The sequence below is a fragment of the Eretmochelys imbricata genome, chromosome 3 (assembly GCF_965152235.1).
Source record: "Eretmochelys imbricata isolate rEreImb1 chromosome 3, rEreImb1.hap1, whole genome shotgun sequence".
Classification (NCBI taxonomy): domain Eukaryota; kingdom Metazoa; phylum Chordata; order Testudines; family Cheloniidae; genus Eretmochelys; species Eretmochelys imbricata.
Genome location: NC_135574.1, coordinates 13,967,934 through 13,987,138, shown reverse-complemented (window position 1 = coordinate 13,987,138; position 19,205 = coordinate 13,967,934). Strand labels below are relative to the sequence as shown.

Below are 19,205 nucleotides of genomic sequence, written 5' to 3'. Positions count from 1 at the left end.
GCAAGAATTACTTTGCAATGATGGAGTTAAACAATGCTTTTATTTAGCAGGATTACATTCATTTTATAATCAAAGGTCAGTGGCAAATCAACTGAAATTTAATGTGCAATACAAAAAAATAGTCAAGTAGATTATGACTCTATTTCCTGTTTAAGAATAAAATTCAGCAGGAGTTCCATGCTCTGAAGTAGACTCATTTAGACTTTAAGACCAGAAGGGACCCATCATGATCATCATGCACATTGCAGGCCACAGAACCTCACCCACCCGTTCCTGCAATAGACCTATGCCCATTAATAGCTAAAATAAGATTTTTGAATAATCTAAAGTAATTATGGAAATAGTTTCAATTACTGAACAATATTCAGGACATATAACACATAATGCAGAGCGGAACTTCATCGTTTTACCCAGAATTCAAGCGGTTATGAAAATATTGAGAATTGTTTTGTTTTGTTTTATCCTTGGTTCTTTTCTCTTTCAAATAAAACAATCTCAAGGAAGAGAAAGTGATGGATAGCAGGATATTATTTTATTTCAGTGGTGCATTTGCAGGAAGCATGACAACTTTCCTTCACCACAGAATGATTACAGCCAAAGAGGTCTTTTAAGGTGGCACAGTTTGTGTATTTATCCATATACTTGCAAGGGTTGGCTGAAATAAACCAAATGGTAAACAGAGTTAGATGATAAAAGGATAAGTCAGTCCTAAATCAGTTAATTGTTTTCCTTTCAAAATGTATTTTTCAATCCATTGTCTTCATAAACCTATGTAGTCTTGTTTGCCTCTCTGTTTTTAACCTGCTGGGCCTCATTCTGAGCTCAGTTAAACTACCTTCAATGGATTTACACTGATGTAAGTGAAAGTAGAATCAAAGTTGTGCTCAGGCCACGGTAGAATTTAGTCACTGGCATTCACTGAATATCACTTTGAAACAGAAGATCAGCCATATCATACAGTGTAACAAGCCAAAATCAACCATTGTACAAATCAACTGAAGTTAGTAGAGATACAAAAGGACTGAACTGTAAGGTTGTACCAAGAATAGGACATTTTATTTTCATTTTTGTTAGGAATTTATTGTTCTGAACACAAATCATTGTTGGTATAATAATAAGCACCTTTCCTCTGAAGATCTCAAAGTGTTCTTTAAGCTTTAATAAATTAAGACCCACAACAAAGTACAGTGAAGTAGAGAATTATTCTTTCTCTCAGTTTCAGAGACTAGGGTGGGAGGGGGGTGAATGCAAACCGGAAGGTGAAACTATTTGCACACTTAACCATATACACACTTTTGCTCACACTTAACTGAGGCCTGCAAAGCTCCAATGCATATGCAGAGCTCTGTGCATATGTGTAACCCACCAGCTTGTGTGTGTATTGGATGTCTGTGTCCCCAAGTGTATGGGGCTGAAAAACTTTAGATTGAATACTTAGTACGGAGGTCTCCAACAGAGGGCACTTCTAGCACTACCTAGATTACACAGATCACTGATGCATGTCTAACGCTATGACAGCGCTGATGGGATTTACTTTACCCCTGACTGTTTTAATGTGACTCTGATTTATTAAATATTGCCCAAAATAGCACTTATATCGTTTGAGAGATACCAGAGGATTTTATCGTACAGTTTGAGGAAAAGCAGGGGAAAGTTGTATAAGTGTCTGTTTTAAGTTTCTAAGGGATTATTGTGAAAGAGTTGAGTAAACAACAGATTTCAAAGGGATGAGGACTCTCTTGACAGAACTCTCATCACAATGTAATTCTTAAGGCTATGATTCAGTCAGGAAGGTCACATCAGTCACGGATTCCGTGACTTTACCGGACCTCCCTGTCTTCTTCGGCTTCAGCTGTCAGCGGCTGAAGCTGGGCCTGGAGGAAGGACTGTGCACCCCTGCCCTGCAACTGGGGTCGGAACCAGGACCCTGCAGCTTGCAGTGGGGGCTGCAGCCAGGGTCAGCCCCACCCCCCCTCCTCCCCCCGTGGCTTCCCAGGGCCGTGTGACTCTCCCCATCCCCCCATGGCTGCAGCTGGGGCTGTGAGCCTGAGTGGCTATGGCTGGGGTTGAACCTGGGATTATGTGCCCCTGCCCCACAGCTGCCGCCAGCTCAGGAGCTGGGGGCTGTGCGACCCCCCCCCCCCCCCCCCATGGCTGTGGCCGCTGGAGCTGGGGCTGTGCCCGCCCCAGTGGCTGGGGGGCTCGGCCTGTCAGTCTTCTCCATGGGACTCCAGCTGTCATTCCTCCCCCCCACCTAGCTCTGCCCCCTGGTTATTTTTAGTAAAGTCACAAAGAGGTCAGGGGCTCCTGTGATTTTTGTTTGTTGCCTGTCACCTGCCTGTGACGTTTATTAAAAATAACTGTGAGAAAATCTTAACCTTAGTTACTATCCAAGGTAATCTAGCATTATTTATTTCTTCAGGAAAGATTTGGAAAGAACAAAAGACCATTAACTTACTGCAGAGTCCTCGGTCACAGGCATCAGGGCAATCGCCACACGTTGGTCCCTGTTTGTATGGTTTAGATAAGTTTGCTACATTGTTTCCTCTGAAATTAAAAAGCAACCCAAACATAATATATCCCTTTAAAATAAAGTTAACATACTGTATAACGTAGAACTCATTCCATAGATTGTATGGGAAACCTGCTTCTAAACAATCCTGTTTTAGTTCAAATTATGCTTTGGATAGAGGATGTTCTATTTGAAAGGAAAGAAAGACATACATTTCCGTGATTATAATTTTTTTAAATTCAATATAATAATTCGGTCCTTGTATAGAATATACAGTAACACAATTAATCCTCTGCACCTTCCATCCAAAGACTTCCAGATATGTTTTGGGCAGTAATGAAATAACCCTTATAGCACCCCTTTGAGGTAGGTCAGTATTAGAGGTATACAAATATTAAAATACCCTCTCTCCCTCTGAATATTCATTTGCAACTAAATCAAAACTTGCTTTTGAAAATATTTGTGGCCCTCTCCTGTTTGCTTTGCATGAATGTCTGAGCGCTTGAGCTCCGATTCAACTGCCCAAACCCGTTCTGCAAGGCACGTAAACGTAGGCTTTCATCTCAACATTCGATAAAATAAATATTAACAATGTGACCCAACATCAGTGCATGACTGGTTTAGTTTCACTCCCTTTGTATCGAAAAGTGTTGACAACATCGATGCTTGCAAATTTTTACCCAATTGAAACAGGATATTTCTAGGATATTTCAATTCTAGGAGCCACTAGCTGAGCATGCACCTGCTCCCTTGTTTCCCAGTTTTTAGTCATGTAGATACCTTAGAAGTAGGGCTGTCAAGCAGTTAAAAAAATTAATCATGATTAATCGTGCTGTTAAACAATAATAGAATACCATTTATTTAAATATTTTTGGGTGTTTTCTACATTTTCAAATATTTTGATTTCAATGACAGCACAGAATACAAAGTGTACAGTGCTCACTTTATATTTATTTTTGATTGCAAACATTTGCACTGTAAAAAAGAAACTTCAGTTCACCTCATTGACGTACGGTAGTGCAATCTCTTTATCATGAATGTTGAACTCACAAATGTAGAATTATGTAAAAAAGAACAACTGCACGTAACCATAAAACAATATAAAACTTTGGCGCCTACAAGTCCGCTCAGTCCTACTTCTAGTTCAGCCAGTCGCTCAGACAAACAAGCATTCAGTGTTAGGGGAGGACAGCAGAGGGGGGAAGTAAGCAACGACTTGTGCAGGAAGAGGGTCTGGTAGGACAGGGGCTGACAACGGGGAGGAGCAAGCAATCACTTGGGCAGGAGGAGAGGGAGGGAGGTGTCTTGCTGCTACTTCTGGAAGGGTGGTTTCTGGTACTGAGCTCTCCTCCTTTTACTGAGCTAGCTGAGCTCCCTTCAGCTGAGTGGGCCCTTGCTTGCAAGGGAGGGTGGCTTTTACCTCAGGGGCTCACCATACTCAGGAGAGGAGAGGCTGGTGCAAGAAGGCTGAGCTCGCCAGGCCCACGTTCTCTATGGGGTACCCCCAGAGCGAGCGACTGGCTAGGGGCAATGAGGCACGACGCAGGGGGGTTGGTCCCGGGAGTGAGGGGCCAGCCGGGAACAATAGGGCCTGGGCTGGCTAGGGTGACGATACGTCCCTTTTTCAGCTCTGTCCCGGCTGTCCCTACTTCTTCGCCAAAACGGGTCATTTGTCCCGGAGGCAAGGCAGAGTGGAGAGAGGCGGATGCTGCCTGCAGGTCAGCTGAAGGCAGCCCTGCCCGCCCACAGGAAAGCAGAGAAATTTGCTGCTGGAGAGCAGTGCTGGCTTCAGAACTGACCCCTGGGTGGCACAGAGATGGGGCAGGGGGGAAATAAGCCTCATCCGGGGGAGGTGCGATGCTTGGGGGTGGGGATCAGGCTCAGCCGGGGGCAGCGCAGAGCAGGGGGTGGGGATCAGGCTCAGTCAGGGCGGCGTAGCACTATGGGGTGATTGAGCCCCAGCCATGGGCAGTGAGAAGCTGTGGGGAGGGTTCAGCCTAAGCTATGGGCGACACAGGGCTCTGGGGTGGGGGTCAACCCCTGAGCTCGGGATGGAGGTCAGTCCCAGCCCTGGGTGGCACGTGGGGGAGGGGTCAGCCCCAGCTGCAGGCGGCACAGGGCTGGGAGGGGGAGACCCCACCATGGGCAGTGTGGAGTTCTGGGGGAGTGGGGGCTGCCTCAGATGTTGGCAGCACAGGGTGGGGAGGAGATAGCCCCAGCCCCGGGAGGCATGGGGAGGGTGGCTCGGGTGAACCCTGCAAGGGGTGGGGGGTGGCTCTGGCATAGGGTGACCAGATGTCCCGATTTTATAGGGACAGTCCCGATATTTGGGTCTTTTTTCTTATATAGGCTCCTATTACTCCCTCCCGCCCCACCCCCATCTTGATTTTTCACATTTACTGTCTGGTCACCCTATGAGTCTGGCGAGCGCCTGGCCGTCCTGCTTCTACTTAAAAAATGCGGGGATGAGACCTACATTATTTTCTGTAGCCTCTTCTCTTCCCACCCTCTAGTAGCGGCTTGCATTACTGCGCCTGACCAGACAGGTTCTTCGGAGCAGCTCATGAGGGTTTGCCATTAATGCGCGTTAAAAAAATCAGTGCGTTAATTGTGCGGTGCGTTAATCGCATGCGTTAACGGCAGGTAATTGATAGCCCTACCTGGAAGGTTTCAAAACATCTTACAGAGTGTTTCAACTTAAAGGAAATATATATTGGTACATACGCGGGACAGTACTGGCAAACATAAAAGAACTGGAACCTATTCTGAGGACAGTAGGCAACTCCACATCCAATCTGGTAAGAACGATACCAAACCACCTGCAGGCATGAAAATAAGTACACTCAATCAGCAAGGTTTCATTTCATTCATGGATTGTCTGAGATCCCCTTCATAGTCTCACAGAGCAGCAGCCCTTCAGTTCATAAACCCATAACATCCCTCTGGGAACTGTAGCAACTGCTTACACGGAAAAGTAATATCAAGGAAATATTTCTGTATATTTAGCTTTTAAAAAATGCAATTTAGCAGTTGGGAGAAGGAAGAGCCTGAACCATGTGCCCAACCACCTTTTGTAGAGCACCTGTACGATTTTTCAGACAAGAAAAGAAATGTTTTGTTTCTAATCAATGCTTTGAAATATGTTGCTCTGACATTTCCAAATCAACATTTTCAGAAATGGTCATTCCACAATTTAGTATATTATTAGTAATTTAAGATACGTTGACATTTGGTCCCATTTTGGGAAGAAGAAAAATATCATAATTTTCCGTTGGAATATATCTTATTAAATATCTGATCCAGTGCCCTTTGAAGTAAATGGAAAGACTCTGAATTAGTTCAGTGGACTTTGGATCAGGCAGTGAATGACAGATAACAGTAATAAGTTTCTAGAGGTGTAGTCTCCTAACTTTCCTTAATTACACAGACACATTTCCATTGACTTTGATGGAGACACATGGGTGTTCAGATAAATATATTTTATTTCCAGACTGGTATCACTTTTCTTCCTAAAACAATATTTCATTTGTTGGAAATTTGTCATTAATCCCCATACCTGAGTGTAGCCACCAATAGGGGCATTGTCATTGATTGCTCCAGTACCATATTTGAAATTAGCCACTTGCTTATACCAGGATTGGATTGCATCAGACCAAGGGAGCGGATAAGTTGCCTGTAATATATTTTCACCACAGAGGACATCTGAAAATAGAAATGAGGCAGTTTCAAGACAGCATGAGGACAACTAGAGAGACTGTAGGAATAGCGGAGGAGATGTGAGTTACACCCTACAGTTAAGTTAACCACCAGATTTCCACCCTGTGCATTGTCTCTATTCAGAGAGTCATCAATTCCAAGGCCAGAAGGGACCATTGTGATCAGCCAGTCTGACCTCCTGTATAGCACAGGCCAGAGAACTTCCCCACAGTAATTCCTGTTTGAATTAGAACAGATCATTTAGAAAAAAACATTTCATCTTGATTAAAAATGTCCAGAAATGGGAAATCCACCACAATTTTTGGTACATTGTACCAATGGTTAATTAACCTCACTTGAAAATTTACACCTTATTTCCAGTCTGAACAAAGCAGTACCTATAAGCCTGTACCTCTAAGAAGGGAATTATTGACCTGATCCAACCCCAATGAAGACAATAGAAAGTGTCCCATTAACTTCCATAGGCTTTGGAGCAGGCCCTGTATGCCCAGAGATGTTCATTTGCAGACTTTTTAAACTAGAAGCATCTCATTAAAATACTAGATGAAAAGGGCAGATTAAAAATAATAACACTGATTTCTACTTAAAAGATACCATCTGTTCTTGGATTAACAGGCTACCATTAAATATTAGATGAAAATAGTCTCCCCAATAGCTGATTACGGTGTACATACCACCTGTGCAAACTTCTTTGTAAAATTCATTCCTGTGCAGGAGACTCACTCAAAGCTTGTGCCTCACTCTAAGACCCACTTTACTAATTATTTGTATTACAATAGCATTTAAAGGCCCTAACAGAGATTAGGGTTTAGTTGTGCTAGGCACTCTAATGACATAGTAAGAGACAGTCACTTCCCCAAAGAGATTAGGGTTCATGTCTCAACAGTCAAGACATGGCACACAGAATTAATAGATTCCTCCCCCTGGTCCATAGAAGATGTCCGGGTTTTTTCCCCCATGGATTTTGGTGGGGGCAAATGGGAAGGAAAAAAAAGTTTGAACCAATTTTTTCCATGGTGAAGAAAACATTCACTCTCTGGAAGAGATTGTGTGTGTCAAGTTTCAACTCAGGTGGATTTTTTCCTTTATTGCATTGTTGGCCCCTAACTATATGGATTTGAAAGTGAAATCTCAACCTGTCCCATATCAGTGCTCCTGCTCTGCTAAAATAACACTTTTGCAGTAATATGGTTGTACCTGTAAGTCTCCAGATAGTTATTTCAATCACTCATAATTTATAGTTACTCTTCACTTACCATTGATGACTCTCTCATTTCTAGGACTGATGGACATTTTACACTGATCTGCCCATCTCTGAGCATTGTCCGCAGCTTCGGGACTCCAAAACTCAAGGAAACAAGGAGAGATATCATATTTACCTTTTGGTAAAACCAATCCACAATAGTGAATGTAGAACTAAATACAGATCTGGAGATTATGGCCTGGCTATTCAAGGGGTGTCAGTCAGAATAGGCCCATGGAAGTCACTGTAGCTAGGCTGGTTTATACTAGCTGGGGATCCTGAATGTTATAATGTCCTGAAGATTTCTTCTACCTATTTTAAGTGGATTGTTCCCTTAAATGAAAAATGCTCAGCCCCAGAGCCTAAGAGGTGACCCTCTTGTCACCATGAATGAATAAACCAAAATCTCTATAGTTTAGAGCCTAGCCCTGAAAAGTGCCATGGTTTGTGATGGTAGCAATGTTTGGACCAATGGAAAGGTCAGTAAACCAGTTTCCAATCTGCTTTAATAATGGTTTGGCAGTCATAAAGGACAGGAAACCTGTATTGTACATTAGAAATATGTTGAGGCAAACCTTTTTTGCACAGTTCCAGCACACAAAGATCCAGGAGCTGGAAATCCCTGAAAAGGGGGCCTGGAGGGACAGCATCTGCTATTCCAGGCACCACTCAGGCCTTATTTTGAGGGCTTAAATGGGACATAAATGGTCCAGAGCCCACGTACTAGACTCCTGCACAAGAATGGGAATTTCTCTCCTAGGGCTCCTTCCATTCAAAGATCTCAAAGCAATTTAGAAATGCTATTGATGTAAGATTCCCGGTGATCCTTGGAGGTAGGTGAATATTATTAATTCAGTTCAGTAGATGGGAAAACTGAGGCACAGAGGTTAAGGGTAGGATTTTCAATAGCATTTGGGCTTCTAAGTCACTTCAGTGGTTTTGAAAAAATTCCTCTGTAATTGACTTGCAGCAGAGCAGGAGCAGATCCTGGCCTACCAGTGCCTAGGCCAATGGCCAACCACAAGGACATGCTTCTCTCCCACTCTACTTACATTCCCACAGCTTAGCAGGAAAGTTGCACCTTATCATAGAAAGGATTCTGACGGCCAAGTTTGCCACTCTGTGACAATAGGAAACATTTCAGATCTGTAGGAACAGCCACGTAGCTTACCATCTTCAGCATGTTTCTGGCAGTGGGATTCACCCCTCGCCGAAGGTCATTGTGCTTGTCAACGATCATCTTTTGGTTATTCTCATTTAAATTGGACAACTCATAAAAACCCAGACCTGGATTCTAAAATGAAAATCACAGGGAAAGTTTCGTCTCATTTTTGTTTGCCAAATCCCACCACACTCAATGCATTAACCTATGATCCCAGTTGACTATTTTAACAACCACTGTTTGATGATTCATAGAATATCAGGGTTGGAAGGGATCTCAGGAGGTCATCTAGTCCAACCCCCTGCTCAAAGCAGGACCAATCCCCAACTAAATCATCCCAGCCAGGGCTTTGTCAAGCCTGACCTTAAAAACTTCTAAGGAAGGAGATTCCTCCCTAGGTAATGCATTCCAGTGCTTCACCGCCCTCCTAGTGAAAAAGTTTTTCCTAATATCCAACCTAAACCTCCCCCACTGCAACTTGAGACCTTTACTCCTTGTTCTGTCATCTACTACCACTGAGAACAGTCACAACCCTTCTGAGCAAAAGGCAATTAGTGGCCCTGCATACTTGGATGACAACAGCCTCACAGTGGATTTACCAACTCCAAATTGATTCCCCACTGACCGGTAGCAGTCTGGCATTGCAAGTTTCCACACAGTGATCATCACTCGCTTCTCCACTGTCAGAGCAGATTTAACTTCAGTGTCACTGCACTACAGGGCTGAGGAGAGCTCTGCACACAGTTCCTGGAAAGTAGCCTTGTGCATATGGAACTTCTGCTGCCATTGCTGCTCATCCCATAACTGCATAATCCCACCAATCAGTGGGTGTTTCTCGGGACCAGAAACGGCGCTCACCTGTGTTCAGCTGCCACACAGCTACCAGCAGCACCCGGGAATTGTTTTGTTCTACGGCTTCCTGCAGGGCTGCTTGAAAGACACTGCAATGTTCCGCCCCGCGGCTTTGGAAATATTGCAGGATAAGGAGCGTGGTGTTTGTAATGCTTGCAACAACGGTGCACAACTGAGTGGGGTCCATGCTTCTTGGGATATGGCCTATGCATGGCTATGCCAGTCTTTTGGAAAAAAGGCATGAAATATTATGGGTTCCAGCTGAAATCAGGGGAAGGAGGAAGAAAGTGTTGAAGCCATGTTCCCAGTCCCCCCTGAGAGAGAGAATGTTTTGGTGCCATGGAGGCATTGCAGGCCCTTCCCAAAAACCCCTGTGGTGTGTTGCACTGTGGGATAGCTACCCCCAGTGCACTGCTCTCTGCATCGATGCCAGCACTGCTAGTGAGGACATGCTCCACTGACATAAGCCATGTGGTGTGGACATGCACTACTGACCTAATTACTGTGGCAGCTGGATGTCAACTTAACTGAAGTAGACTTAAGTTTGTAGTGTAGACATGCCCTCTGGCTTCTCCAACCACCCCGAGCGGGTGCTGGGGGTGCCTACCTAATGTGGCTTCCCAAAGAAGGTATGGGAAGCTGAGCCACTGGAGCCATCTCCAGGGAATAGACTTAGAGTGGAAGGAACCCAATCTGTCTCTCTGCCTCCTCTCTCACCACAGCTGTTTGAACAGCAGGCAAAAGGATTGCTCTCCTGGTATATACCCTACTTCTCTTCCTACTGGTTGGGCTCCTCCCAAAGGGGAAAGAGTTGCAAGAGCCAGCTCCTTTGTTAAAGTGCCAGTCCCAACCCCCATCTATAAAATGGGGATAATGAAACTTTCCTGAAATTCCTCCCTTTACAAGGTGCTTTGTGACCTATGAAGTAAAAACCCCATAATAGAGCCAAACATTTATAGTTTAGTCACCTTAATACTCACTAATAAATTTACACCCAAGTGAGAAAGTTCCTGTGGCTTACTATGGTATATGCAGCCATGATTATACTGTACTCATCATGTTCTTAGGATTTGTTTAACTGGCTCTCACTGGTGTTGGAAGCATCCCCTTGGGTTATGGAGCACTGTCAGTAAATGGCTCTCCTTTTTAGTGAGTAGCAGAAAACCCATCTCGCAGCATTCAGCCCCCCACTCCTCCATTTAATGCCTTCCCTTCTGCTTCCCCAGTCAGAAGGTACCCAAACTCCCTATCTGTCTCTTGGTACCCCAGTCAATCTCTTCTGACTCTGCCCCCTCCCACTGTCCATCCTAATATGCATATATTTGGCTTCTTCTACCTCCCGCTTTCCTGGCTTTTCTGGCTTTCCCTTCCATTCAACCAGTTCATCAACTCCCTGCTCCTCTTTGCTCATTGCAATTTCCCTGGCTGCTTTACACTGCTCCTTTCCACTGATACCTTCTATACCATCCATCTAGTCACCTCTGTCTGCCACTCCCACTGGTTAGCATCATCCCTCCCATTCCCTTAGCATGTTATTTTCAGTGGTCCCCACCTTGCTGATCCCTCCCCTTCTACTTCACCAGTCAGTGGTGACCCATTTTGTTTTTATCTGCTGGTGAATTCCCTCTTATTCCTACAGCCACTGAAGTCCTGCCCCTCTCCCGTTCCTCCTCAATTGACCCTCTCAATCTGAGAGCTGGCTTTGGGAATGCAGAGATGGGCCTGAACAACATCCCCAGATCCAAACATCCCTGAATGTTTGGAAAGCACGGATGTGGATCCAATATTAAACTTTGCAACTAGCCTCTGTCTCTAGAATGGGCTGAACAAGATACTGGGGCCCAAACACTTCCCTACTTTGGAAAAGCTCATGTCTGGATCAGCACTCAGTGGATTCCTGGCAGTTAAGTTAAATGGCTTTAGAGTGAAGCCAACTTATGCCCTGCCAGGGAAAGGTTTGTTGTCAGTACCTCAGTGAAGAGAAGAGTATGGCTCACAACTAATAGGGAGAAGTATCAGAAATTTAATTTTAAAAGATGTTGGAAAACTGGAACTTTACACGTTTTTGAATTGAAATATCCCAAAATGGGACCCTTAATTCTCATAATCTCTACTGTACAGTATTTAGTATATAGCACTGAGATCAGAGCAATCAGAGATTTGTTCTGTAGCTGCTGATGTCAATGGAGATCCTGTGTGCATCTGTCTACATCAGTTTCAAAGAAAGAAAAACGTTTTAAAGGGAAAAAAAGTATTCTATTCCTGAAGGGACAGTGCAGGTAACAAAAGAGCAATGAATGAACCCAGTTTGCTATGGATCTCATTGTGGCCTGCATTTTTTTGTTTAATCTGTGATTAGAAAACAGTTTTATTGAACAAAATAGAATTGGAGTTGAATATCAGGAGGATGCTGAATGCATGCAAATGATGTTTCAGATCACTGTGGGAATTTCCAATGTAATTAATAGGTGTCAGAGGACATGTCAGGGGACATGGACAACAGGGAGTTTTGGATAGCGGAGATTCAGATAAATGAAGGTGCTCTGTATGTGAATAGCTATGAAGTGTCTGTCCTCTGTGAACAAGCAGTGCCTTTAGAAACAGCCAGCACTAAACCACCTGCTTTTCCACTTGTTTCCATTAGGATGGCAAAGTGCCAGGAAGGAGTTCCAGAAAATAATGGAATCACCACAGCACCAGCATTTCCATACCAACAAAGTTTGATTCTCCTCTTGCTTGCACCAGTTTAAATTAGATATAATTCCATTGAACTCAGTGGAATTACACCAGTATAAGACTAGTGTGAGAGGAGAAGCAGACCTTACCAGTGGTGAATATTTACATAAACAAGGGTGGATTCTTTGAAGGGGAAAATGTGGAAATGCTTAGAACACATGCTGAGGTAATGGGTACTGGTGGCCAAATACCATCTGTACTTATGGAACTCCAGGCAACTAACTATTTTGGAGGTGGCTTAGTACAAAACTCAGCCCATTCCTATTCCTCTGCATAGAAATAAAGGTACATACCTGTCCAACAGCTTGGTGCAGTGCAGCAAGGCACACTATCACAGTTAGCAGACCCATCTCTGTGAAAAAATAAACACCGTGTCATTTAGTCTCTTTTCTGTCAAAGCTTTTGGTGCACTTGCAGAAGCAGCATTTTTGTTTGTGGAATATATTTCTGGAGCAAGATGGGGTGATTTGGGATGAAGGCAACTTGGGTTCTAACATTTTAATGGGAAAAAATCTTCTTTTGTCTCCATTTCTCTTATTTGAAATAACTTGAACATGCAGCAGTTTTCTGCCTGTCTTCTCCCCACTTTATTAAAGGAGCCTGCTTTGTTCATTGATGCAGTAGATCAGGATCTCACCACTGCCCTTCTCAAAGAACATAGCATTGAACAACTGTGTGCAGGAGAGAGGGGCTGTTTTAACAGATCCTGCACTGAGATTGATATGCTAGTCCTCAGTTCCTTGCCCTTCCTCGCCCATATCAACCCCACACTCATTCCTCCCACAGGTGATCCAGTCCTCTACCAATTTACACATAGACTCTATTCCTTGTTAATGTTTTTCCACTCCCTTCTCCTGCCCTGCTAGTTGCCTTTTTTCTGTATTGCTTCCTCACTGCTGATTGCTCAAACTCCCCACTGTTTCCCAACTTGGCCCTAAACCATTATGTTTGACTTGCCTCCCCTAACTCTCAAGTCAGAGATAAGAAGCAGGGAGGGGGGTGAGGTGTAGAGCTGGTCAAAAATAAATCAGAATTTCTGCCCTATGGGAAGTTCTGATATTTTGAATTCCGCCCCCCCAAATTGGGTAGAAAAGTTAGAATATCAACATTTCTTATTGAACAGAAAGCTACAAAAAATTCATAAATGTTGAAACATTTCATTTTAGTTTATTTCAACACTGAACTGAGTCCACCTGAGCTTTTGCAGTGCCTCATGGAAGTTTTAGTTCCAGGGTGTCTCATCCAGATTCTCCTCTCTGGACTGGGCTTCCTGGCTGGACTACACCTCCTATGATGCACCATGGCAGTTCAGAGGGGAGACTGGGATACATGATGAGAGATATAGTCCAGCCAGGGAGCCCAACCAACAGAAGAGAATGGGTGTGTGCAGCACCCAAACTACAACTCCCTTGAGGCAGTGCAGCATCTTAAGTGGACATAGATGAATGTTGCATTGACCTGAAATGAAACTATTTGATTCGATTTGACAAAGCAAAATATTTTGATTGGGGTCAACCTGACTCAAAAACAAAATGCTTCTTTGATTTTCCTGACTGAAAAAAAAATTAAGGCACAATTGATATTTTCCTGCAGAAAATGTTGATTTTGTGGAAACTGCATTTTCTGTCAATGTTTTTTTCACAAAAAATTCTCACACAGCTCTAGTTATGTGTTGGGGGGGGGAAGGGGAGGAGGGTGTCATATCAGAAAGCAGGCAAGAAGATCAGGTCTCTACCCTCCTTGTCTCCCCATTACTAGATATTTTCCCTGATTGCTTAATTAGCTTGCACTGATAGGGAGACTGGTGAGATGATGCCTGCTGAATCTTTTCCATGTTTAGATTCTATGGGCCTGATTCTGCTCTCACTCTAATACGACTGAAGTCAGTGAAATTATACAAGGGTAAAATTTGTGTGAGGAAAACCAAGCTCTTAATATCCCACCATCTCCTGGATTTGATCAGCCCTGCTACATTCACACATTAAAATATATATTCCTAGTACTGAGTAGGGATACCCTGAATACAGGTGCCATGAGTAGCACAGGTTACCAAGTTAGGAAACATAGCCTCATTTTTCACACCAGCTGACTCCTTGGCTATGCCAGGTTTCTCCATGGTTCCTGCCATGGCAGGCCTGCAGAGCAGCCATTCAGACTTTTCCGGGAAGTTGGGTTTGGGGTTGATAACTTCTGCATTATGGTGCTGAAAGCAAGGATGTATGTGTCTGTGTGCTTGTTAGTTTTTTGTTTTCTGTTGTGACCAGAATTGGAGTGAATATTCACAGAAGTGGTTTTTGCAGGATTTAACAAAGCTCTATTCACCTTCATATGGATGGATTATTCCCTCTGTGCATTTGTATAATACATCCATCCATACATAAGGTGAGATTATTTTTGCACTATTGCTTTTTTAGTTGGTCAATGTATTTGTTGGAACTCTTGATTGAAACTGGGTCATAAGGCCAGGTTACTTCAAACAGATAACACAGTACAAGGTCACTGTGATACCAGAACATATTCATGGGGTAAAATTGCTCCAGATGTTGAGAGTTAAATAGCAGATGCCGCTTGCCCTCACAGTGCCCAGATTATGAAAACAGACTATTGTTCCTTGGGCTGATAAAGTGACTTCCATAGGACAATAGCCAATTGAGAGAAAATTTCAGCTCATAGAGCAATATTATATATAACAATAAATATTAGCTTCAGCCTGTTGTATAAACACAGAAACTAGGTAAAAAGAAAAGGAGTACTTGTGGCACCTTAGAGACTAACAAATTTATTTGAGCAAAAGCTTTCATGAGCTACAGCTCACTTCATCAGATTCATGTAGTGGAAAATACAGTGGGGAGAGTTTATATACACAGAGAACATGAAACAATGGGTGTTACCGTACACACTGTAACAAGAGTGATCAGGTAAGGTGAGCTATTACCAGCAGGAGAGCCGGGGGGGAGGGGGGGTGTGGGAGGCGGGGATGGGGACGACCTTTTGTAGTGATAATCAAGGTGGGCCATTTCCAGCAGTTGATAAGAATGTGTGAGGAACAGTGTGGGGGTGGGGGAATAAACATGGGGAAATAGTTTTACTTTGTGAAATGACACATCCACTCTCAGTCTTTATTCAAGCCTAAGTTAATTGTATACAGTTTGCAAATTAATTCCAATTCAGCAGTCTCTCGTTGGAGTCTGTTTTTGAAGTTTTTTTGTTGAAGAATTGCCGCTTTTAGGTCTGTAATCGAGTGACCAAAGAGATTGACGTGTTCTCCAACTGGATTTTGAATGTTATAATTCTTGATGTCTGATTTGTGTCCATTTATTCTTTTATGTAGAGACTGTCCAGTTTGGCCAATGTACATTGGCAGAGGGGCATTGCTGGCACATGATGGCATATATCACATTGGTAGATGTGCAGGTGAACAAGCCTCTGATAGTGTGGCTGATGTGATTAGGCCCTATGATGGTGTCCCCTGAATAGATATGTGGACACAGTTGGCAACGGGCTTTGTTGCAAGGATAGGTTCCTGGGTTAGTGTTTTTGTTGTGTGGCGTGTGGTTGCTGGTGAGTATTTGCTTCAGGTTGGGGGATTGTCTGTGAGCAAGGAGTGGCCTGTCTCCCAAGATCTGTGAGAGCGATGGGTCGTCCTTCAGGATAGGTTGTAAATCCTTGATGAATACAGACTAACAGATGAACGCATCATCAAGGATCTACAACCTATCCTGAAGGACGACCCATCACTCTCACAGATCTTGGGAGACAGGCCAATCCTTGCTTACAGACAGCCCCCCAACCTGAAGCAAATACTCACCAGCAACCACACGCCACACAACAGAACCACTAACCCAGGAACCTATCCTTGCAACAAAGCCCGTTGCAAGGATACCATCATAGGACACCATAGTTTCATGATGTGACTAACAGTAAAATCAGTATGATGGTTACAGTTCCCTGCACTGCAGACATGAGTGATACCATTGACTGTAGCATGGGAAATGCCAGACCAAGTGGGAGGCAAAGGTTTTAAATTATTTTAGTTTAAAGTGCATTTCTAATATTAAAGTCAGCTCATAGGACAAGCTCTGCTTGCTGCATTTGCAGAAGTAGCTACTCTGAAGTCAAAATTTCAGTTTGTATGAGTGAGGCAAGCAGGATATGGCCATGTGTTGTAGCAATGAGAAGATGTTCCATCATCACGGAGTAGCCAGGGTCTAGGCACTGGGGAAACATTGTCCCCTCCCCTACCAGCCCATGGTACATTTATGGAGCCACTCATGCAGGCTACTTTACCACAAGCACCTCTAGTTTAGCCTGGCTGTGCTGAGGGGAGACCAGAGGATCCACACTGTCAGAACCTCTGCCTGGGCATGCTCTATCCTTCCAAACTCCATGTATCTTGCTACATAGAGCCCACACAGCACCAAACAGGGCATAGCTCATGTGCCCCCCCCCCACCAGCTCAGACAGCCTCTTCCCCATTGTTACATAAGAAAACCACACCAGGGGTTTGAGACTGTGCCCAATAAAGCTAGTGGCAAAGCTGTCATATAATGCAGGCTGAGTCTGAGTTCTGCAGAGGGAGGGAAATCTTTGGGTGCAGAGGTATTGTCTGGATTTCCCTCTGAGAACATACATTATCTTCACTTTTAAAAAGAAGACCAAGGGAGGCTGAATTTTTATGACGATTCAAGGCTTGATACAAAGTTAATTCTAAGATATTAATGTATAGTGCTTGAAATTCCCCAGATAAATGTATGTTAAGGGATACAAAACATTTCTAGCATTAGTAATAAATTAAATGTTTGTTTCACAAACTTAAAATATTAATACACATTTGCACTCAATAAGATCTGACAATCAAGCCCACCCATATTAATAAATTGGTCCGTATCAGACTATATTATCCAAGATTTTGAAACCTGGGCACTGAAGGTAGATTCTTAAATAGATATTTGTGCTCCCAAATACAATCTTATACCAAGTAAATGGGATTGATTTCAATAGAGTTGGGTGCCTAAACACCTTGAGGGATCTGAGCCTTAAGTGCTCTTGAAAATTCCAGTGCTAGAACTCTAACATCAGGTACCCAGGTTTGAAAATTGTAGCCATTTTATGCAAATTGTAATCATACATTAAAAATTTCTAATGGTAAAAAATCTATTAAACTACAAAGTTAGAAACAAATGCATACATTTGCCTTTTTACAACCCAACACAATTTTTTTCCTAGCTGAGAAATTTTTCTGACCTGTTTTTAATGCTGGGAATTTTCTGATAATTTTGCGACTACCAGTCATTGGTAGGGTTTGTTTATTCAGTTTACATTGTAATAAATTATTTTCTATCTTTTATGTGTTTTACATTTATGTCTTTTAGTTTTTTTTCCCATTCACTAAGAATATACAATTAACCGGTTTTTCACTGAAATATTTAATATACAGTCTAATATACTGTACACAGGAGCAAGTTGTTTAGTCTCTCTAGAGGAGAAAAACCTGTGCTCAGATACCCTGGTTTACATCAGGGGTAATTCCACTGAAATTACATCAGCATAAAATCAATGTAAGAGAGAGAAGAATCAGTCTTTCAGTGACTGAGCTTAACCACTTGCAAAGCAGGATAATAGATACCCACTGTGCAAAGTGATTTAAGATCCTTGCATGGAAAATGCCTTGAGATGATGGGCCAGATTTGGATCTGGATTACAATGGTGGGAATCAGATTAACTCCACTGATTTTTAGGGGAGTCATTTCTCATTTACACCAGCACAACTTAGATCAGAACGTAGCCTGGTAAACAGAAAATATTATTTATTAGTGTAGTTTCCCTGTGGGATTAGTGCATTAAAAGTGTAAAATTAAAAGTAAAGACATTTTGGTACTATTTACATTCTGAATAAAATACCATTGTGAGACAGTGCTGAATAAGTGTTTTCTCCAATATAATTTCTGTTAAAAAAAAATTAGTTACCTTTCTCCAGTCTGAGTCTGTCTATCTTTGGAAGGGCTGTAAGTGTTTGAAGTTATCTCCACTCTAGAGGTGTATATATAGCACACCTACTTCCTGTTTTATAAACACGTGGTTTAAAAAAAATTACAATATCAGCACAGTGCAGCATTCTTTAAAAAGAACTAACTTTAATCAGGGAACAGCTGACTGAAATTCAGCTAGTCCACCTGTGGTGTTCTTGCCTTTAAAAAACAAACAACAACAACAACATCAAAAACAGAAAAAAACAGAAATTGGCTCTCCTAACACATGCCAGGCCTGGGAAGGTCAGTCCTTTCACAGAGCAGGTGAAAATTCTTTGCCAATGTTCCACAAAGCTGACCTGTAGACACTTCTGCTAAAGGGGGAGGTGATGTAGCATTGATCCTCACAAAAAAGAAAGAAGGGTTATAGTGGCAATGACTGCTTTGTAAGTCTCATTTCCAACCCTAGTAAAATAATGGAATAAATATTAAGGGGGGGAAATTACTGGGCCAGCTCACCCCTCTCTAACACAATAGCCTCCTTGCTAAGGAAAACTCTGCGCTAAGCCCACTTAGCGTTTTCCTGGAACTGTTTCCTATGTTAAAATATCTTTATTATGCTAGCTTCCAGAGGTGAGACTGGGGCCCCATTGTGCTAGATGCTGTACAAACAGAGAGTAAGAAAAACACGGATTGTGTTTGGAAAATGTCCAGTACATAGGTGCATGTGTGTTTGGTTTGCACCTTTCCCCATGGAGCAGGACTCTAAATTCCCTTCCACAGCATGAAAAACTTTTCTACTTTATCACTGATTATTGCAGAACACCTTAGGGCATCTCACACCTCTGAGGCATTAAGGGTTCATAAGAAACAGCAACAAGACCTGGAGTAGCATTTAGAATTCTGATGAATGGAGCAAGGGGCTGAGCCAGTCACACTCTCCCCAGAAAGTGCCCAGGCTGCCAGCCCTCTTCCCTACAAGCAAATGGAAGAAGTAAATGGAAGGGGTCTAAG

General features: G+C 43.0%; 1 protein-coding gene across 1 annotated transcript; it reads right to left on the bottom strand.

The window, feature by feature from the left end:
- Positions 1 to 42: 42 nt before the first annotated feature.
- LOC144262522 (serotriflin-like) lies at positions 43 to 18,214 on the bottom strand. Its single transcript, XM_077812390.1, has 8 exons — positions 18,190 to 18,214; positions 12,516 to 12,574; positions 8,644 to 8,766; positions 7,486 to 7,576; positions 6,069 to 6,214; positions 5,237 to 5,331; positions 2,459 to 2,547; positions 43 to 655 (listed from the first exon to the last, which is right to left on the bottom strand). The coding sequence occupies exons 2-8, from the start codon at positions 12,570 to 12,572 to the stop codon at positions 528 to 530; spliced, it is 729 nt and encodes a 242-aa protein (XP_077668516.1). The 5' UTR covers positions 12,573 to 12,574; positions 18,190 to 18,214; the 3' UTR covers positions 43 to 527.
- Between the last annotated feature and the right edge of the window lie 991 nt (positions 18,215 to 19,205).